We start from the raw sequence: 21,779 nt of genomic DNA, 5'->3' as shown, positions 1-21,779 counted from the left end.
GAGATAAAGACTAATTTATTATGCATCTCTCTCTTTTGTAAGTGGAATTACTTGGAGGAGAGAGACAGAGTGAGAGGGAGAAAGGAGAAGAAGGACGGAGATAAGAGGAGGGAGATGGCAGCTCAGGGAGAAGTCCTCCAGAACCAGGTGCTGACACAGAAGTGCAGACCAACAAGACTCATTTAATAAAGACTCATTTATCTTGCATCTCTCTCTTTTGTACATCCTACAAGGTCAGTCCACCTATGGAGGGAAGAGAGTGTGGCGACCCTCCAGGACTGTTTCGACACCACTGACTGGCTGATGTTGAGGGAGGCAGGAGATGGGGACATAAACCAATACACGGACACTGTTTCCAGCTACACTCAACACTGCATTGATGACATTACAGACTACATTGGGACTTACTGTCCTACTGCCAGACGAGCTGAATGCCTTCAACGCTCGCTTTGAGAGGGCCCCCCTGCAGTGGAGCTACCTTAAGGCGCCAGTGGTGTGCCTACACTAACTGTAACCCTCACAAGGCAACTGGCCCAGACGGCATATCAGGTAGGGTTGTCAGGGCCTGCAGTTTGTGCACCGGTCCAACAGGTCTACAGATGATGCCATCACCCTGACCATGCACACCTGGACTAAGGGAATACCTACATGAGGATGCTTTTCACTACAGCTCAGCATTCAATACCATCATTCCCTCCAGACTTGTCTCCAAGTTTGTGGACCTGGGACTAAGCACCTCCCTCTGCAAGTGGATCTTCAGCTTCCTGTCGGGAAGGCCGCAGGTGGTGAGAATCGGTGACCGCACCTCATCCACACTGATCACCAACACAGGCTTCCCCCAGGTGACCGCACCTCATCCACACTGATCACCAACACAGGCTTCCCCCAGGTGACCGCACCTCATCCACACTGATCACCAACACAGGCTTCCCCCAGGTGACCGCACCTCATCCACACTGATCACCAACACAGGCTTCCCCCAGGTGACCGCACCTCATCCACACTGATCACCAACACAGGCTTCCCCCAGGTGACCGCACCTCATCCACACTGATCACCAACACAGGCTTCCCCCAGGTGACCGCACCTCATCCACACTGATCACCAACACAGGCTTCCCCCAGGTGACCGCACCTCATCCACACTGATCACCAACACAGGCTTCCCCCAGGTGACCGCACCTCATCCACACTGATCACCAACACAGGCTTCCCCCAGGTGACCGCACCTCATCCACACTGATCACCAACACAGGCTCCCCCCAGGGCTGGTTGCATTACAGTGTGGTATAGGAGGAAGCTCTCAGCCCTACAGGACACCTACCACACACGATGCCTCAGGAAAGCTGGCAGGATTCTAAGAGACTGTTACCACCCATCCTTCAGTCTCTTTACCCCATTGCTTTTCTGGCAGGCGATACCCGAAGCATTCGGTCAACAAACTGGACAACAGTTTCTTTCCAAGGCCCATCAGGCTTCTGAATGGACATTGATATGGACACTGATTCACTTCTCACTAGTCACTTTACACACTGCCACTTTCACTTTTTTACTATCAGCAATACTGCACTATTGCACTAATTGTACCCCACTTGTCTCTAGGTTAGTATAGGTTTATAAGGTTAGTATAGGTTAAGGTTAGAAGGTTTATTATATTTTAGCTTATCATAGATGTAATCTCTGTTAAACGGAATACTTAAATGTTATGTTATGCCAGGTTGCTTTGTGTTGTCTTGTCCCAAGAATTTCAGTGCCCTGTGTTTTTCTGTGCATCTGACAATAAAAGACTTGAACTTGAAAAATACTCGAAAACGGTGACTTCCGTGTACAGATAGGCGTTCTTTCGGCACTTTGCTTCTGTAATGGCTATCATTGCCGCTAGAGGGCGACGCACCGTAAACCCTATAGAAGGTGCGCGTGTTGACAGTGTTGACGTGGAGAAGCCGAGAGAAGAAACATGGCGGCGCCCGGGGAAGAATTATCAAACGGTGCCAGTGATGACCAATCAAGCCCTGTTTCAACCAACGATGATGATTCAAAAGCGGGGTTGGGGGACAGAGAACTACCGGACTACATTATTGACTTCATGGAGAAGGAAATCGGCGGGGATCTGAAATCACTGAAGAAAGTAAAAGGTGTTTTGGAGAAACTGACGGCCGAAAACAAGCTGTTGGAGGAACAGGTATGAGTGACTCATAGGGTCACTGGCATGTTGTTACTGAAGATACATCTCTGTTTGACTTCAAACATCCTCTCTGTGTTTCTGGATTAATGTAACCGCCACACCGGGCAGTCTGAAAGCTTAACAGCTAGCTAGCTAGCCTCCATGAGTGTAGCTAAGGGTACCACCCTTTTAGTCCTAAAGTACGAGCGTTCCTGCTGAAAGTCTCGTGTCTCGTGTCCAGGTGCTAACGGTGTCCAGCTCGGTCACGTTACAAGTCTCCACTGCGTTGTCCGCCGCCGAGGAGGCGCGCGTGTCCTTGGACGCTGTGCTCCAGCGTGAGCGGAGCCTGTCCAACACGCTCCAGCAGCAGCTGCAGCTAGCGCAGCCTTTAGCTGACAGCCTGAGCCAGACCCTGGGCCGGATGGACACCGTCGAGAGATACATGCGGTACCTGCAGGTCCTTCGCCGCATTGACGAGCTCAGGTAGGAGGGCACCAAGCAGCGAATAGAGGCTGGTTATCCAGGCAGCTGTCTTGTCCCCCTGTACTAGACAACAGCTTAGACTACTACTCATACCAGCTGGGCTTGACATTACTGGGTGAACCTGTAACTGTAATGCTTATAGCTGGCTATGATGAACACATCCATCTCTCTGCCTCTCTCTCTCCACCTCTCCCTCTCTCTGCCCCCCCGTCCCCCCTAGCGACAGCATCCAGCAGTGCGTGATGACCAGCAGCACGTGGGAGGCGGTGGGAGCGGTGGGCCGTCTGGCCAGCCTGGACCTGCAGCTTCAGGCATCCGGCTGCTTCCACCTGCAGGCCTTCACCAGAGACACCCTGCGCTTCTGGCACAAGATCCTGAAGGACAGGCTGACCAGGTGGGGGAGAGAAGGGGAGAGAGATGGGGGGGAGAGAGATGGGGGGGGGGGGGAGAGATGGGGGGAGAGAAGGGGGGGAGTAAAGAGTGGGTTTGTGTAGTAGAAGAGTAGATGTAGACCCCATGCCCCATGAGGGAGCACAGAGACATGATCCTGCTGAAGCGTCTCTCAGCTTCTTTCATGCACTTTGGTGATAAGACTTGTGGAAAGATTAGACTTAACAGTTTGTTAAGTAAGTCTGCTAGTCTGACCTGTCCTCTTCTTCTGTGGTGTGCAGTGACTTTGAGGAGGTTCTGACTCAGCTGCAGTGGCCGCTGCTGTCCCCTCCCAGCCAGACTCTAGCGCCCCCTGCCAACGCCCCGGAGATCAGCAGCAAGCTGGAGCTGATGGTGTCCCAGCTACTGGCCCTGCAGACCTCGTATCCTACACACACACACACACACACACACACTGACAAACACTCACACTGATGCACACACACATCCCTGATAAATGTGTCATATCTTCCTGTACTGGCCCATGACATCATCAGTCAGAGACAACCCTCTGGTGTGTTCCTTTAACCAATCCCTCAGTGATGACCTCACCACAGAGAGGACTCCGCCTACTCACCCTGGCTCGGCCCCTCCCCTCTCCCCCCCACCAGCCCCAGCCCTCTCTCAGGCAGCCCAGCCCCCCTCCTCTCAAACCCCCCTCCTCCCCTCTCAAGCCCCGCCCCTCTCCCAGGAAGCCCCACCTCTCTCCCTGCCCATCCAGATTATGCTGGTTCCTCTCAAGAAGAGGTTCAGGTACCACTTTACAGGAAACCGCCAGACCAACTGTCTGAGTAAGGTGAGGAAACACACACACATGTATACACACATGTACACACACACACACATGTACACATGTACATGCACGCACACATCCTCCTGCTCATACCGTATTGTCTGTGTCCCTGGCAGCCAGAGTGGTACCTGACGCAGGTGTTGACGTGGGTGGGCAACAGCTCCACCTTCCTTGAGGAGAAGATCCAGCCAATCCTGGACCGCGCTGGGGCCCGCGTCAACGCCAAGGTCAGGGGGCGGGTTTGTGTGTGTCTGGACAGGACTGTGGATCCATGTTCAGAGTATGTGTTGTAGTAGCTTAGCGCAGGATAGTTAAGCGTAGTGCAGGATAGTTAAGCTTAGCGCAGGATAGTTAAGCGTAGTGCAGGATAGTTAAGCGTAGTGCAGGATAGTTAAGCTTAGCGCAGGATAATTAAGCGTAGTGCAGGATAGTTAAGCGTAGCACAGGATATATAAGTGCAGCGCAGGATAGTTAAATGTAGCTTATCCTGGCACAGCGTGGCACGGTTGTCCCTCAGTAGGCTGACGGCTGATGCAGTGCGTCCTCCGTCCCCCAGGTGGAGCTGTGCCGGGGTCTGCTGGGCCTGCTGCAGGAGAAGCTCCTGCTGGACGCCTCTCGCCTGCTGCCCGACGACACGCTCTTCTGCCACCTGGTGGACGAGATGCTACAGTTTGAGAAGGAGCTGCGGGGGCCTCTGGCGTACCCCCCTGCCCTGCCTGGGGTGCTGGGGGTGCTGCTGGAGGACAGCATCCTCAACAAGTGGCTCTCTGTGGAGAGGAAGAGTGAGTCTCACTGTGTGTGTGTAGTGTTAGTGTGGTAAGAATCTTGCATAACTGTGTGTGTGCGCATTCATGTGTTTGTGTGTAAATATGTGCGAAATCGTCTGACATAACTGTGTGTGTGCGATGACACGTGTGTGTGCAGTGGCGGTGGAGAAGGTGGACACCATGCTGTCAGCAGATGGGGCGTGGTCGTCCCAGTACAGAGACATCAGTGACATGGACGACATGACCCTAACCCCAGACTGTGCTGAGACCTTCATGACCCTGCTGCTGGTCATCACTGGTACCTACCTCTCTCTCGCTCTCTCTCTCCACCTCCCTCTCTCTAGTCTCTCTCTCTCTCCACCTCCCTCTCTCTCTCCACCTCCCTCTCTCTCTCCACCTCCCTCTGGTCTCTCTCTCATTCTCTCTGTCTCTCCATCCAGAGCGGTACCGGCCCCTGCCCTGCCAACAGGCCCAGCTCAGATTCCTGGCTCTGCAGAGGGAGCTGGTGGACGACTTCCGCATCCGCCTGACCCAGGTGATGAAGGAGGAGTCTCGCTGGGCTCTGGGCCCGCGCTACGGAGCCATCCTCAACGCCGTCAACTACATCTCCACCGTGCTGGCGGACTGGGGGGACAACCTGGTAGGAGGGGGACTGGGGGGACAACCTGGTAGGAGGGGGACTGGGGGGACAACCTGGTAGGAGGGGGGCTGGGGGGGACAACCTGGTAGGAGGGGGGCTGGGGGGACAACCTGGTAGGAGGGGGGCTGGGGGGACAACCTGGTAGGAGGGGGACTGGGGGGACAACCTGGTAGGAGGGGACTGGGGGGGGACAACCTGGTAGGAGGGGGACTGGGGGGACAACCTGGTAGGAGGGGGGCTGGGGGGGACAACCTGGTAGGAGGGGGGCTGGGGGGACAACCTGGTAGGAGGGGGACTGGGGGGGGACAACCTGGTAGGAGGGGGACTGGGGGGACAACCTGGTAGGAGGGGACTGGGGGGGGACAACCTGGTAGGAGGGGGACTGGGGGGGGGACAACCTGGTAGGAGGGGGGGTGTGAGGGTTGGGGGGAGAGAGGGGTACATTTTCTAGTTTATTGTCACATCCACATATGTAGGAGTTAACTGCCATGAGATGCTTGTCATTCTCCAACATTAAGATGTACCCCCCCCCCCACACAGTTTTTCCTGCAGCTGCAGCAGGCGGCGGTCTCCCTGGGGGAGGAGGGGGCCCTGGGGGGGCCCGGGGGGGCGCTGGGGCCCCTGGAGCTGGGTAGGCTGGCCTCCCTGGAGGGCTCCCTGTTCGAGGGGCTGCAGGCCCTACTGGAGAGGCTGAGAGCAGACATGATGGGCCGCCTGCTGGAGGCTGTGCTGAGGGATGTCAAGGAACACGCCCAGCCGTACTGCAAGGAGAGGTACACACACACACACACACACACACACACAGCAGCCTTACTGCAGGGAGAGATACACACACACACACACACCAGTCTTACTGCAGGGAGAGGTACACACACACACACACAGCAGCCTTACTGCAGGGAGAGGTACACACACACGCACACAAAGTTGGCAAAATTACACACATCCTTCACTCACTTCACACACAAAAAATGAAAGTAAAAGGTTACCAGAAAGATTGACTTGAGTACAGTATTTGTACCTCTTTATGTCTCATCTCTGCCCTTTGGTAATTTCATCCAAAACACACCAGCTAACCCCTTTGGTAATTTCATCCAAAACACACATGCTAACCCCTTTGGTAATTTCATACAAAACACGCACACTAACCCTTTTGGTAATTTCATCCAAAACACACTTACCAACGATTTCATCCAAAACACACATGCTAACCCCTTTGGTGATTTCATCTAAAACGCACATACTAACCCCTTTGGTAATTTTATCCAAAACAGACATACTAACCCCTTTGGTAATTTCCCCCAAAACACACCAGCTAACCCCTTTGGTAATTTCATCCAAAACACACACGCTAACCCTTTGGTAATTTTATCCATAACACACACGCTAACCCCTTTGGTAATTTCACCCAAAACACACACACTAACCCCTTTGGTAATTTCATCCAAAACACACATACTAACCCCTTTGGTAATTTCATCCAAAACACACATGCTAACCCCTTTGGTGATTTCATCTAAAACGCACATACTAACCCCTTTGGTAATTTCCCCCAAAACACACCAGCTAACCCCTTTGGTAATTTCATCCAAAACACACACGCTAACCCTTTTGGTAATTTCATCCAAAACACACCAGCTAACCCCTTTGGTAATTTCCCCCAAAACACACACACTAACCCTTTTGGTAATTTCATCCAAAACACACTTACCAACGTTTTCATCCAAAACACACATGCTAACCCCTTTGGTGATTTCATCTAAAACGCACATACTAACCCCTTTGGTAATTTTATCCAAAACAGACATACTAACCCCTTTGGTAATTTTATCCAAAACAGACATACTAACCCCTTTGGTAATTTCCCCCAAAACACACCAGCTAACCCCTTTGGTAATTTCATCCAAAACACACACGCTAACCCCTTTGGTAATTTCATCCAAAACACACACGCTAACCCCTTTGGTAATTTCATCCAAAACACACACGCTAATCCCTTTGGTAATTTCATCCATAACACACACGCTAACCCCTTTGGTAATTTCACCCAAAACACACACACTAACCCCTTTGGTAATTTCATCCAAAACACACATACTAACCCCTTTGGTAATTTCATCCAAAACACACACGCTAACCCCTTTGGTAATTTCATCCAAAACACACACGCTAACCCTTTTGGTGATTTAATCTAAAACACACACGCTAATCCCTTTGGTAATTTCATCCAAAACACACATGCTAACCCCTTTGGTGATTTAATCTAAAACACATTAACCCCTTTGGTAATTTTATCCAAAACACACATGCTAACCCCTTTGGTAATTTCATCCAAAACGCACCAGTTAACCCCTTTGGTAATTTCATCCAAAACGCACCAGTTAACCCCTTTGGTAATTTCATCCAAAACACACACACCAACCCCTTTGGTGATTTCATCCAAAACACACCAGCTAACCCCTTTGGTAATTTCATCCAAAACACACCATCTTACCCCTTTGGTAATTTCATCCAAAACACACACTTACCAACCCTTTTGGTGATTTCATCCAAAACATAACAGCTAACCCCTTTAGTGATTTCATCCAAAACACACCAGCTAACCCCTTTGGTAATTTCCCCCAAAACACACACACACTTACTCCTTTGGTAATTTCATCCAAAACACACATGCTAACCCCTTTGGTAATTTCATCCAAAACACACACACTAACCCTTTTGGTAATTTCATCCAAAACACACACACACTAACCCTTTTGGTAATTTCATCCAAAACACACTTACCAACGATTTAATGTAAAACGCACATACTAACCCCTTTGGTAATTTCCCCCAAAACACACCAGCTAACCCCTTTGGTAATTGCATCCAAAACACACACGCTAACCCCTTTGGTAATTTCATCCAAAACACACACGCTAACCCCTTTGGTAATTTCATCCAAAACACACACGCTAATCCCTTTGGTAATTTCATCCATAACACACACGCTAACCCTTTTGGTAATTTCATCCAAAACACACCAGCTAACCCCTTTGGTAATTTCCCCCAAAACACACATACTAACCCCTTTGGTAATTTCCCCCAAAACACACCAGCTAACCCCTTTGGTAATTTCATCCAAAACACACACGCTAACCCTTTTGGTAATTTCATCCAAAACACACATGCTAACCCCTTTGGTGATTTCATCTAAAACGCACATACTAACCCCTTTGGTAATTTCCCCCAAAACACACCAGCTAACCCCTTTGGTAATTTCATCCAAAAAACACACGCTAACCCTTTTGGTAATTTCATCCAAAACACACCAGCTAACCCCTTTGGTAATTTCCCCCAAAACACACATACTAACCCCTTTGGTAATTTCATCCAAAACACACATGCTAACCCCTTTGGTAATTTCATCCAAAACACACACTAACCCTTTTGGTAATTTCATCCAAAACACACTTACCAACGATTTCATCCAAAACACACATGCTAACCCCTTTGGTGATTTCATCTAAAACGCAAATACTAACCCCTTTGGTAATTTTATCCAAAACAGACATACTAACCCCTTTGGTAATTTTATCCAAAACAGACATACTAACCCCTTTGGTAATTTCCCCCAAAACACACCAGCTAACCCCTTTGGTAATTTCATCCAAAACACACACGCTAACCCTTTTGGTAATTTCATCCAAAACACACCAGCTAACCCCTTTGGTAATTTCCCCCAAAACACACATACTAACCCCTTTGGTAATTTCATCCAAAACACACATGCTAACCCCTTTGGTAATTTCATCCAAAACACACACTAACCCTTTTGGTAATTTCATCCAAAACACACTTACCAACGATTTCATCCAAAACACACATGCTAACCCCTTTGGTGATTTCATCTAAAACGCACATACTAACCCCTTTGGTAATTTTATCCAAAACAGACATACTAACCCCTTTGGTAATTTTATCCAAAACAGACATACTAACCCCTTAGGTAATTTCCCCCAAAACACACCAGCTAACCCCTTTGGTAATTTCATCCAAAACACACACGCTAACCCCTTTGGTAATTTCATCCAAAACACACACGCTAACCCCTTTGGTAATTTCATCCAAAACACACACGCTAATCCCTTTGGTAATTTCATCCATAACACACACGCTAACCCCTTTGGTAATTTCACCCAAAACACACACACTAACCCCTTTGGTAATTTCATCCAAAACACACATACTAACCCCTTTGGTAATTTCATCCAAAACACACACGCTAACCCCTTTGGTAATTTCATCCAAAACACACACGCTAACCCCTTTGGTGATTTAATCTAAAACACACACGCTAATCCCTTTGGTAATTTCATCCAAAACACACATGCTAACCCCTTTGGTGATTTAATCTAAAACACATTAACCCCTTTGGTAATTTTATCCAAAACACACATGCTAACCCCTTTGGTAATTTCATCCAAAACGCACCAGTTAACCCCTTTGGTAATTTCATCCAAAACACACACACCAACCCCTTTGGTGATTTCATCCAAAACACACCAGCTAACCCCTTTGGTAATTTCATCCAAAACACACCATCTTACCCCTTTGGTAATTTCATCCAAAACACACACTTACCAACCCTTTTGGTGATTTCATCCAAAACATACTTACCAACGATTTAATGTAAAACGCACATACTAACCCCTTTGGTAATTTCCCCCAAAACACACCAGCTAACCCCTTTGGTAATTGCATCCAAAACACACCAGCTAACCCCTTTGGTAATTTCATCCAAAACACACACGCTAACCCCTTTGGTAATTTCATCCAAAACACACACGCTAATCCCTTTGGTAATTTCATCCATAACACACACGCTAACCCCTTTGGTAATTTCACCCAAAACACACACGCTAACCCTTTTGGTAATTTCATCCAAAACACACCAGCTAACCCCTTTGGTAATTTCCCCCAAAACACACATACTAACCCCTTTGGTAATTTCATCCAAAACACACATGCTAACCCCTTTGGTAATTTCATCCAAAACACACATGCTAACCCCTTTGGTAATTTCATCCAAAACACACCAGCTAACCCCTTTGGTAATTTCCCCCAAAACACACATACTAACCCCTTTGGTAATTTCATCCAAAACACACATGCTAACCCCTTTGGTGATTTCATCTAAAACACATTAACCCCTTTGGTAATTTTATCCAAAACACACCAGTCAACCCCTTTGGTAATTTCATCCAAAACACACACACTAACCCCTTTAGGTGATTTAATCCAAAACACACTAGCTAACCCCTTTGGTAATTTCATCCAAAACACACCATCTTACCCCTTTGGTAATTTCCCCCAAAACATACACACACTAACCCCTTTGGTAATTTCATCCAAAACACACACTTACCAACCCCTTTGGTGATTTCATCCAAAACACAACAGCTAACCCCTTTGGTAATTTCATCCAAAACACACCAGCTAACCCCTTTGGTAATTTCCCCCAAAACACACATACTAACCCCTTTGGTAATTTCATCCAAAACACACATGCTAACCCCTTTGGTAATTTCATCCAAAACACACATGCTAACCCCTTTGGTAATTTCATCCAAAACACACCAGCTAACCCCTTTGGTAATTTCCCCCAAAACACACATGCTAACCCCTTTGGTGATTTCATCTAAAACACATTAACCCCTTTGGTAATTTTATCCAAAACACACCAGTCAACCCCTTTGGTAATTTCATCCAAAACACACACGCTAACCCCTTTGGTAATTTCATCCAAAACACACACGCTAACCCCTTTGGTAATTTCATCCAAAACACACACGCTAATCCCTTTGGTAATTTCATCCATAACACACACGCTAACCCCTTTGGTAATTTCACCCAAAACACACACACTAACCCCTTTGGTAATTTCATCCAAAACACACATACTAACCCCTTTGGTAATTTCATCCAAAACACACACGCTAACCCCTTTGGTAATTTCATCCAAAACACACACGCTAACCCCTTTGGTGATTTAATCTAAAACACACACGCTAATCCCTTTGGTAATTTCATCCAAAACACACATGCTAACCCCTTTGGTGATTTAATCTAAAACACATTAACCCCTTTGGTAATTTTATCCAAAACACACATGCTAACCCCTTTGGTAATTTCATCCAAAACGCACCAGTTAACCCCTTTGGTAATTTCATCCAAAACACACACACCAACCCCTTTGGTGATTTCATCCAAAACACACCAGCTAACCCCTTTGGTAATTTCATCCAAAACACACCATCTTACCCCTTTGGTAATTTCATCCAAAACACACACTTACCAACCCTTTTGGTGATTTCATCCAAAACATACTTACCAACGATTTAATGTAAAACGCACATACTAACCCCTTTGGTAATTTCCCCCAAAACACACCAGCTAACCCCTTTGGTAATTGCATCCAAAACACACCAGCTAACCCCTTTGGTAATTTCATCCAAAACACACACGCTAACCCCTTTGGTAATTTCATCCATAACACACACGCTAACCCCTTTGGTAATTTCACCCAAAACACACACGCTAACCCTTTTGGTAATTTCATCCAAAACACACCAGCTAACCCCTTTGGTAATTTCCCCCAAAACACACATACTAACCCCTTTGGTAATTTCATCCAAAACACACATGCTAACCCCTTTGGTAATTTCATCCAAAACACACATGCTAACCCCTTTGGTAATTTCATCCAAAACACACCAGCTAACCCCTTTGGTAATTTCCCCCAAAACACACATACTAACCCCTTTGGTAATTTCATCCAAAACACACATGCTAACCCCTTTGGTGATTTCATCTAAAACACATTAACCCCTTTGGTAATTTTATCCAAAACACACCAGTCAACCCCTTTGGTAATTTCATCCAAAACACACACACTAACCCCTTTAGGTGATTTAATCCAAAACACACTAGCTAACCCCTTTGGTAATTTCATCCAAAACACACCATCTTACCCCTTTGGTAATTTCCCCCAAAACATACACACACTAACCCCTTTGGTAATTTCATCCAAAACACACACTTACCAACCCCTTTGGTGATTTCATCCAAAACACAACAGCTAACCCCTTTGGTAATTTCATCCAAAACACACCAGCTAACCCCTTTGGTAATTTCCCCCAAAACACACATACTAACCCCTTTGGTAATTTCATCCAAAACACACATGCTAACCCCTTTGGTAATTTCATCCAAAACACACATGCTAACCCCTTTGGTAATTTCATCCAAAACACACCAGCTAACCCCTTTGGTAATTTCCCCCAAAACACACATGCTAACCCCTTTGGTGATTTCATCTAAAACACATTAACCCCTTTGGTAATTTTATCCAAAACACACCAGTCAACCCCTTTGGTAATTTCATCCAAAACACACATGCTAACCCCTTTGGTGATTTAATCCAAAACACACTAGCTAACCCCTTTGGTAATTTCATCCAAAACACACCATCTTACCCCTTTGGTAATTTCCCCCAAAACATACACACACTAACCCCTTTGGTAATTTCATCCAAAACACACACTTACCAACCCCTTTGGTGATTTCATCCAAAACACAACAGCTAACCCCTTTGGTAATTTCATCCAAAACACACCAGCTAACCCCTTTGGTAATTTCATCCAAAACACACATGCTAACCCCTTTGGTAATTTCATCCAAAACACACATGCTAACCCCTTTGGTAATTTCATCCAAAACACACCAGCTAACCCCTTTGGTAATTTCCCCCAAAACACACCAGCTAACCCCTTTGGTAATTTCATCCAAAACACACATACTAACCCCTTTGGTAATTTCATCCAAAACACACATGCTAACCCCTTTGGTGATTTCATCTAAAACACATTAACCCCTTTGGTAATTTTATCCAAAACACACCAGTCAACCCCTTTGGTAATTTCATCCAAAACACACACACTAACCCCTTTGGTGATTTAATCCAAAACACAACAGCTAACCCCTTTAGTGATTTCATCCAAAACACAACAGCTAACCCCTTTGGTAATTTCATCCAAAACACACCAGCTAACCCCTTTGGTAATTTCATCCAAAACACACATGCTAACCCCTTTGGTAATTTCATCCAAAACACACATGCTAACCCCTTTGGTAATTTCATCCAAAACACACCAGCTAACCCCTTTGGTAATTTCCCCCAAAACACACCAGCTAACCCCTTTGGTAATTTCATCCAAAACACACATACTAACCCCTTTGGTAATTTCATCCAAAACACACATGCTAACCCCTTTGGTGATTTCATCTAAAACACATTAACCCCTTTGGTAATTTTATCCAAAACACACCAGTCAACCCCTTTGGTAATTTCATCCAAAACACACACACTAACCCCTTTGGTGATTTAATCCAAAACACAACAGCTAACCCCTTTAGTGATTTCATCCAAAACACAACAGCTAACCCCTTTGGTAATTTCATCCAAAACACACCAGCTAACCCCTTTGGTAATTTCCCCCAAAACACACACACACTAACCCCTTTGGTAATTTCATCCAAAACACACTTCCTTACCCCTTTGGTAATTTCATCCAAAACACACACACTAACCCTTTTGGTAATTTCATCCAAAACACACACACACTAACCCCTTTGGCCCACACATACAGGTAGACACACACACACACACTAATTACCACTCGTCCTCCCAGGTGGCTGTCCCTGCCCTCCCAAAGCGACCAGGCCACCATGTCCCTCTCCAGCTCCGCCTGTCCCATGATGCTCTGCCTGAGAGACCACCTGCTGAGCCTGCAGGGGGCGCTGTGCCCGCCCCTCTTCCAGAGCGCCTGGCAGGGATTGGCCGAGAGGCTCGACCACTTCCTCTACCAGGACGTGAGTCACTCATAGCCTGCCCACCTTTCCCACAACCCACTCTGATTGGTGGTTGCTATCTATATGAACAGTGTATAGTGTGTGTTTATTGGTGACATTATATTCATCAGCAGACACTTTTATCCAAAGCAGCATACACTTCCTGTGTGTGCTGACTATGCCCCGCCCCCAGGTCATCCTCTATAACCACTTCCTGTGTGTGCTGACTATGCCCCGCCCCCAGGTCATCCTCTATAACCACTTCAATGAGGGCGGAGCTGCACAGTTGCAGTTTGACATGACCAGGAACCTGTTCCCTCTGTTCGGACACTACTGCAAGAGACCGGAGAACTTCTTTAAACAGTCAGTCTGTGTGTGTGTGTTAGAGGGAGGTGTCTGTGTTGGCAAAGAATAAATGATCTTACTTTCTCTCCTTAATCTCTCTCTACCATTCTCCCCCCCCCCCCCCCCCCACCCCCCCCCCACCCAAGTGTGAAGGAGGCGTGCATCATCCTGTGTCTGGGCATTGGCTCCGCCCTCCTGCTCAGGGATGTCCTGCGACAGGCCGCCCAGCAGGAAGAGGAGGAGCCTGAAGGGGCGGGGCTTGCTGATGGACAGGCGGCGTCTCCAGTGGCGGCACTGAACGAGCTGGGCGTGTTCCGCTTGGCACCCGGCGATGTCCTCATCCTGCTGGGCCTGAGAGCCTTCTGGCCCAGCCAATGACACGCCATTTAGGACTGGGAGGGCTTATAGGAATGACCCAAACTGGACCACACTGACCAATCACAGCGCAGACGTACTAGCCTGATCATGGCTGGGTGTTTTCCCTGACGGACCATCTCTCTCAGAACATTGTGTCCCTCCAGGACCAGACACAGGCTGCTCAGCCGGGAGACAGATGTGGTCTACTAGCTTACTGTGGGACTGTGCATTAATGAAAGCTGTTCATTTCAACCATGTTGTCATGACTGGCCCAGCACCTGTGTGTGTGTGTCTGGAGGTCTGAGGGAGCTGGGGAGGAGGAGACCGCTGTTTTAAGCTGTCAGACATGTTGGATGTAGTCTTGATCCCTGAAACACAGTACGCTCGTAAAGAATGACAACAATGAATAAAGGAAGATTTATGTCTTTAATGTTTATTGTTGTTTCTCTTAAGTGAAATGTCTAGATGGACATGACCCTTAACCAATCAGCTGAGCAGAGAGTCTAGCCAGCCAATCAGAGACTTTTCCTCGAGTATGGCCCCGCCCCCAGGGTTGAAGCAGCGTTCGAGTTCGATCAGAGTCTGACCGCTCACCTCCACCTGCAACACAGACACGATGGAGTGTGTGTGTGTGTGCCTGGGGGAGTGTGGTCGACTGTAAGGCAGGCTGCAGGAGGTGTGTGTGTACCTGGGGGAGTGTGGTCGACTGTAAGGCAGGCTGCAGGAGGTGTGTGTGTACCTGGGGGAGTGTGGTCGACTGTAAGGCAGGCTGCAGGAGGTGTGTGAGTGCCTGGGGGAGTGTGGTCGACTGTAAGGCAGGCTGCAGGAGGTGTGTGTGTGCCTGGGGGAGTGTGGTCGACTGTAAGGCAGGCTGCAGGAGGTGTGTGTGTACCTGGGGGAGTGTGGTCGACTGTAAGGCAGGCTGCAGGAGGTGTGTGTGTACCTGGGGGAGTGTGGTCGACTGTAAGGCAGGCTGCAGGAGGTGTGTGTGTACCTGGGGGAGTGTGGTCGACTGTAAGCCAGGCTGCAGGAGGTGTGTGATGGCAGAACAGCAGCTCCTCACCTTCTCCTGCAGAATCTGAAACACAAACACACTCCCATGATAACGTACCAGCCATATGTCAGTTTGTCTGGAAGTGTTTGTGCAGTATTATGTGTGTATGTTGTGTGTGTACCAGTACGTGTGTGTCGGAGGGTCCGGGGTGTCTCAGCTGCCTGGGGGCGGGGCTGGGGGCGGGGCTGGGGGGTGCTGGAGGGGGAGGAGCCAGACTGACAGCCACACATGCTGCACACAGCTGAGTGTGTACCACCCTCACCCTGACACAACACACAGCATGGCTCACCCAAGCAAACAACAGCATGTCAAAGAATCAAGGTGTGCTTTCAGAGGCAGAGTGTGTTTACATGGTGTGTGTGTACCTGTCCATGCTGAGCAGCTGCTGGCCACAGTGTAGAGGAGGATCAGAGCAGCAGGAGACACCAGAGCTGCTCACAGCAAACAGCAGTAACACCTGGGGACAGCACAGAGTGGGCGTGAACATGGCATACGTGTGTGTTTATGCATGTGTGGAGGTGCAGGTGTGTGTATGTGTGCCCTACCGTGTCCTGGTTGTCGGGGGAGACCAGGGGGGGGCGGTACCACTGCATGCACAGCTGAGGCTTGTCAGCAAAGCATTCTGGGAACTTCTCTCTGAGGGCCCCACACAGCACGGGACTGATCTACACACACACACACATACAAATATGGCTACTCATCCTTCACCCAAGTAGAAGTACCGATACTCATGTTTAAAAAGACATGAGTATCAAAGACATCAAAGACATGAGTATCAAAGACATCAAAGACATGAGTATCAAAGACATCAAAGACATGAGTATCAAAGACATCAAAGACATGAGTATCAAAGACATCAAAGACATGAGTATCAAAGACATCAAAGACATGAGTATCAAAGACATCAAAGACATGAGTATCAAAGACATCAAAGTTGCGCTGATTACACTTTTTCACTGAAGTTAAAGTTGAAGTGTGGGCTCTGACACATACTTCATTACAAAGTAATACCTGTTTTAGAGTCAAGCTGGTAACTGCACAGTGTATGAACAATGTCAAATTGTTTGTAAAAAGTGTATCACTGTGTAATACAGTGTAATCACAGTAACAACTGTGAAGAGATGGTACAGTACACACATCCTTCACTCGAGTGAAATACAGATACTCATGTTTAAAACCACTTTGGTAACAATTACAAAGACTATTTCGTACCTCCCTCATATGCCATGGATGATCATGTGGACATTGCTACATAAGTATTAGTACTTTGTTATTTTTACCCCAAAACACACATACTGACCCATTGGCAATTTGATAATTGGTAAATAGAGTTACTGTATGTGTGTGTGAGGTGTGTGTGTGTGTACCTGCAGGGTCTGGGGCAGCTGCAGCAGGTCTAGCGGGGGGCTGGGGGGGCTGCAGGTCTTCTTGTAGCTGGGCATGTGAGAGCAGAAGAAGACATGCAGCTGGAACAACCTCCGCTGGAGGTCTCCCCCTCCTGATACACACAGCAGCCCCTCAACACTCTGGGGACACACTGATACACACACACAAACACAGACACATACATGAACATGCATCAACATCAAGTGCAGCAGTGTGTGTGTGTGAGAGACAGAGAGAAAGAGAGAGACAGAGAGAGTGTCACCTGGGTGCATGGTAGAGCAGAGTCGGGACAGGTGAGTGTAGTATCTGGACAGCTGCAGCCAGGTGAGAAGGGAACACTTCCTGATGCTCATCCTGGACTCTGGAGACCCCCTGCTGGTCCTGGCCCCCTGCTGGTCCAGCCCACCTGGGAGGGAGGGAGGGACAAGATATGAGGAGGAAGGAGAGGAGGAGGAGGGAGAGGGAAAGGAGGAGGGAGAGGAGTGCAGGGTACCACAGGGGTTGAGCAGGTCGTTGAGGGCGAAGCGAGGCAGGGTGTGGAGGCAGGTGAGAGGCAAGAGGCTGGATGTGGAGTCTGGAGGTCCACACAGCTGACTGGAACACAGCATGGCCCTCCACACCTGCACAACAACAATCCCCATTGATACATACGCTGTACATCATGGATATATTGGTGTGTGTATATATATGTGTGTGCTTCCTCCACACCTGTGCAGCAGCCCGGACACAGACCCAGTACAGCAGCATGTACGCTCCTGATACTGACATACCTCTGGTCATACTGGACCTCCTCAACACCTGGAGGAGAACAGGAGAGGACAGGAGGACTTACAGGAGATAGGACACAAGAGGAGAGGAGAGGGCAGAGGGGAGAGGAGGACTTACAGGAGATAGGACACAAGAGGAGAGGAGAGGGAGGAGGGGAGAGGAGGACTTACAGGAGATAGGACACAAGAGGAGAGGAGAGGGAGGAGGGGAGAGGAGGACTTACAGGAGATAGGACACAAGAGGAGAGGAGAGGGAGGAGGGGAGAGGAGGACTTACAGGAGATAGGACACAAGAGGAGAGGAGAGGGAGGAGGGGAGAGGAGGACTTACAGGAGATAGGACTCCTCCTCCAGAGTGGGAGGGGTCCTGGGGGGCGGAGCTACTGTGATGTAGGTGAAGGTACACCAGCGCCATCTCCTGGTAACACTTACGCACCAGCCTGCACACACACACACACATTTACATGTAGTCATTTAGCAGACGCTCTTATCCAGAGTGACTTACAGTAAGTACAGGGACATCCCCCCGAGGCAAGTAGGGTGAAGTGCCTTGCCCATGGACACAACGTCATTTGGCATGGCCAGGAATCGAACTGGCGACCTTCAGATTACTGGCCCGATTCCCTAACCGCTCAGCCACCTGACTCCCACACACACACACATGTAAGAAACAAACACAGACAACAAAGGGATATATATATGTATCCAGTATAAGTGTCATGCCTCCCTTCCAGCCTGTCCTTACTGCAGAGAGTGGCAGTGTTGCAGGGAGAGCTGGACACACTCCAGGAAGGGCTCTAACACACGCTGGGCTGGGACGCCACCGAGCAGCATCTGGTACCTCTGCACCAAGCCTGGCCACACACACACACAGGATACAAACACACAGGATACACACACACACAGTTAGATGGTCTGAGGGTAGAGCACCCCCACCTCCTTCACCTCCTCCACCTCCTCCACCCACCCACCCAGACAGTGCAGGATGTGTGTCTCCAGCAGCAGGTCCCTGGAGCAGCAGGACCTGGACAGCTGCAGGGATGATTGGAGCACCTTCTGAGCCTGCTGGCTCAGCTGCAGGGGGCCGGGGGGGCCCGGGGGCTGGCTGGGGGGGCCCGGGGGCTGGCTGGGGGGGCCCGGGGGCTGGCTGGGGGGGCCCGGGGGCTGGCTGGGGGGGCCCGGGGGCTGGCTGGGGGGGCCCGGGGGCTGGCTGAAGGGGGCTGAGGGCACCATGGTCAGTGCTTGGGTTGCCAGGTTGAGACCTGGGGAGCAGTAGAGAGGATTACAGTAGTTTACACAAACTACATGCTGACACTAGGGACAGTTACTTCATCTGTCAGTGTGTGTGTGTGTGTGTGTGTGTGTGGATATCTGTCTGTCTGTGTGTGTGTGTGTGTGTGTGTGTGTGTGTGTGTGTGACGTACCCAGGCGCGTGGTGATGGCAGTGAGCAGGGGCAGATGGGGAAGGTAGATGTTGGAGAGACCTGGGGACAGGAGAACCCTGCCTCCCTCCCCCAGCGACACGCTCTCCCCAAACACCCCCAGCTGAGGAGAGGCAACACACACACCCCTCAGCTCACCAACACACTGGAGCTGTGTGTGTGTGTACCTGTGTGAGCAGCAGGCTCTGGGTGTGTGTGTGTGAGTGTGTACCTGTGTGAGCAGCAGGCTCTGTGTGTGTGTGTGTGTACCTGTGTGAGCAGCAGGCTCTGGGTGTGTGTGTGTGTGTGTGTGTGTACCTGTGTGAGCAGCAGGCTCTGTGTGTGTGTGTGTGTGTGTGTGTGTACCTGTGTGAGCAGCAGGCTCTGGGTGTGCCTGGCCAGACTGAGGTGGCCCTCTGCTCCCAGGTCCCACAGCAGAACAGCAGCCCTGGACACAAGCAGCACTGAGCCTGGACACAGGCTGGGCTGCCCTGACAACACACTCACCGCCTTCTACACTCACACACACACACACACAACATGTTATTGTGTGAGTGTGTGTGTGAGTGTGTGAGTGTGTGAGTGTGTGTGTGAGTGTGTGAGTGTGTGTGTGAGTGTGTGACCTGCAGCAGAGAGATGCTGTCTCCAGAGTGTGTGCTCAGCGTCGCCCCCTGCAGGAGAAGCAGAGCGTGTGTGTGTGGGTCTCCCCAGGACTCCGCCTCCTGAACACCCTCCTTCAACAGTCGGGCTGCCTCCACACTGCTGTCCACACCTGCTCTCTCTCAAACACACGCGCACACACACACGAACACACACAACAAGTTTTTCATGTTTCACTTACAACAAGGGTAGTTAAACAAGAGTGCAGAAACACACCCCTACTCACACACACACAAACCCCTGCACACACCCCCCCCCCCCGACACCCCCCCCCCCTCCTGACCTGTGTAGATGGAGGCTCCAGGGGTGTGTGCCAGCAAGCTCTGGAGCAGGGCCAGTCTGCAGCGCAGCCAGAGGGCGGGGCCTAGACGCTCACGAGACTCCGCCCCCTGGGCTGTTGTTCCAGGATGAAGGCTGGACACCTTCCCTGCCTCCTTCACTCCTGCCTCCTTCACTCCTGCCTCCTTCACTCCTGCCTCCTTCACTCCTACCTCCTTCACTCCTGCCTGTGTAGAGGACACATCTCAATACTCTACAGTCCTGCCTGTGTAGAGGACACATCTCAATACTCTACAGTCCTGCCTGTATAGAGGACACATCTCAATACTCTACAGTCCTGCCTGTGTAGAGGACACATCTCAATACTCTACAGTCCTGCCTGTGTAGAGGACACATCTCAATACTCTACAGTCCTGCCTGTATAGAGGACACATCTCAATACTCTACAGTCCTGCCTGTGTAGAGGACACATCTCAATACTGTACACTCTTGCACCCTCCCGACTTCCTCACACTGTCCTGCATGGACACACACACATGAACATCTATAGCATACAGTCAACAGTGTAGTGTGTGTGTTGGAAGAGTGTAAACAGGAAGTAATGTTGCACCTGGTCACTCCAAGGCCTGCTGTATCCAGAGGGTGGGGGAGCCGGGCCCCCTGGGGGCGGGGAGGCTGGGCCCCCGGGGGGCGGGGAGGCTGGGCCCCCGGGGGGCGGGGAGGCTGCAGTGTGGAGCATCTCCAGGGCTGCTACTGCCATGTCTGCACTGGGGGAGCAGCAGAGTCAGGACTCACACACACACAGCCATCCTCCCCCCTCCTACCTAGAGGCAGCCTGGCCTCCTCCCCCCTCCTACCTAGAGGCAGCCTGGCCCAGCTGCAGGTGCAGGTCTGCCAGCAGCAGCAGAGTGTCCACCTGTAGCTCCTGCTGCTCTGGGTCACCAGGGGTGCAGACCAGGGGCTGCTGGGAGCGCAGCATGCAGCCTGCCTCCCTCAGGAGCAGGGACTGCAGGAGGGAAGGGGGAGGAATCAGAAGAAGTAGCCCCAGACCCCAGCTACCAGCCTGCCCACCTCCTCCAGACCCCAGCTACCAGCCTGCCCACCTCCTCCAGACCCCAGCTACCAGCCTGCCCACCTCCTCCAGACCCCAGCTACCAGCCTGCCCACCTCCTCCAGACCCCAGCTACCAGCCTGCCCACCTCCTCCAGACCCCAGCTACCAGCCTGCCCACCTCCTCCAGACCCCAGCTACCAGCCTGCCCACCTCCTCCAGACCCCAGCTACCAGCCTGCCCACCTCCTCCAGACCCCAGCTACCAGCCTGCCCACCTCCTCCAGACCCCAGC

The 21,779-nt window shown here is 49.9% G+C and overlaps 3 protein-coding genes across 3 annotated transcripts in view; 1 reads left to right on the top strand and 2 right to left on the bottom strand.

The window, feature by feature from the left end:
- Positions 1 to 1,909: 1,909 nt before the first annotated feature.
- Positions 1,910 to 15,299, top strand: rint1 (RAD50 interactor 1). Its single transcript, XM_047023102.1, has 13 exons — positions 1,910 to 2,181; positions 2,405 to 2,646; positions 2,867 to 3,040; positions 3,318 to 3,458; positions 3,616 to 3,871; positions 3,985 to 4,095; positions 4,425 to 4,650; positions 4,793 to 4,933; positions 5,076 to 5,275; positions 5,816 to 6,048; positions 14,008 to 14,188; positions 14,412 to 14,530; positions 14,659 to 15,299. The coding sequence occupies exons 1-13, from the start codon at positions 1,957 to 1,959 to the stop codon at positions 14,888 to 14,890; spliced, it is 2,481 nt and encodes an 826-aa protein (XP_046879058.1). The 5' UTR covers positions 1,910 to 1,956; the 3' UTR covers positions 14,891 to 15,299.
- Positions 15,300 to 15,350: 51 nt separating this feature from the next.
- Positions 15,351 to 19,211, bottom strand: LOC124469668 (cilia- and flagella-associated protein 54-like). The gene is made up of 12 exons (XM_047023103.1): positions 19,047 to 19,211; positions 18,821 to 18,929; positions 18,407 to 18,515; positions 18,018 to 18,107; positions 17,803 to 17,929; positions 17,572 to 17,715; positions 17,291 to 17,460; positions 16,469 to 16,588; positions 16,289 to 16,380; positions 16,045 to 16,186; positions 15,864 to 15,947; positions 15,351 to 15,469 (listed from the first exon to the last, which is right to left on the bottom strand). The coding sequence occupies exons 2-12, from the start codon at positions 18,907 to 18,909 to the stop codon at positions 15,356 to 15,358; spliced, it is 1,281 nt and encodes a 426-aa protein (XP_046879059.1). The 5' UTR covers positions 18,910 to 18,929; positions 19,047 to 19,211; the 3' UTR covers positions 15,351 to 15,355.
- A 40-nt stretch (positions 19,212 to 19,251) lies between these two features.
- LOC124469803 (cilia- and flagella-associated protein 54-like) overlaps positions 19,252 to 21,779 on the bottom strand; it is a gene marked incomplete at its 3' end in the record, with an annotated part of 27,084 nt that continues 24,556 nt past the window's right edge. The window contains exons 52-58 of the mRNA XM_047023298.1: positions 21,293 to 21,441; positions 21,046 to 21,202; positions 20,440 to 20,662; positions 20,120 to 20,277; positions 19,863 to 20,009; positions 19,500 to 19,620; positions 19,252 to 19,337 (exon numbers count right to left, since the gene is read on the bottom strand). Coding sequence (XP_046879254.1) covers positions 19,252 to 19,337; positions 19,500 to 19,620; positions 19,863 to 20,009; positions 20,120 to 20,277; positions 20,440 to 20,662; positions 21,046 to 21,202; positions 21,293 to 21,441 — 1,041 coding nt within the window. The remainder of the gene's footprint in view (positions 19,338 to 19,499; positions 19,621 to 19,862; positions 20,010 to 20,119; positions 20,278 to 20,439; positions 20,663 to 21,045; positions 21,203 to 21,292; positions 21,442 to 21,779) is intronic.

This window comes from Hypomesus transpacificus, chromosome 7, assembly GCF_021917145.1.
Source record: "Hypomesus transpacificus isolate Combined female chromosome 7, fHypTra1, whole genome shotgun sequence".
Taxonomy (NCBI): Eukaryota; Metazoa; Chordata; class Actinopteri; order Osmeriformes; family Osmeridae; genus Hypomesus; species Hypomesus transpacificus.
The sequence above is the reverse complement of the archived record's forward strand: the minus strand, read 5'-3'. Positions and strand labels throughout refer to the sequence as shown.

Coding starts and splice junctions, on each gene's coding strand:
- rint1 (XM_047023102.1), top strand. CDS start 1,957: ATGGCGGCGCCCGGGGAAGAATTATCAAACGGTGCCAGTGATGACCAA. Junction 4,096..4,424: donor GGGCCCGCGTCAACGCCAAG/GTCAGGGGGCGG, acceptor TCCGTCCCCCAG/GTGGAGCTGTGCCGGGGTCT. Junction 5,276..5,815: donor CGGACTGGGGGGACAACCTG/GTAGGAGGGGGA, acceptor CCCCCCACACAG/TTTTTCCTGCAGCTGCAGCA.
- LOC124469668 (XM_047023103.1), bottom strand. CDS start 18,909: ATGCTGCTCGGTGGCGTCCCAGCCCAGCGTGTGTTAGAGCCCTTCCTG. Junction 17,716..17,802: donor CGACCTGCTCAACCCCTGTG/GTACCCTGCACT, acceptor CCTCCCTCCCAG/GTGGGCTGGACCAGCAGGGG. Junction 16,187..16,288: donor CAGCTGCTCAGCATGGACAG/GTACACACACAC, acceptor GTGTTGTGTCAG/GGTGAGGGTGGTACACACTC.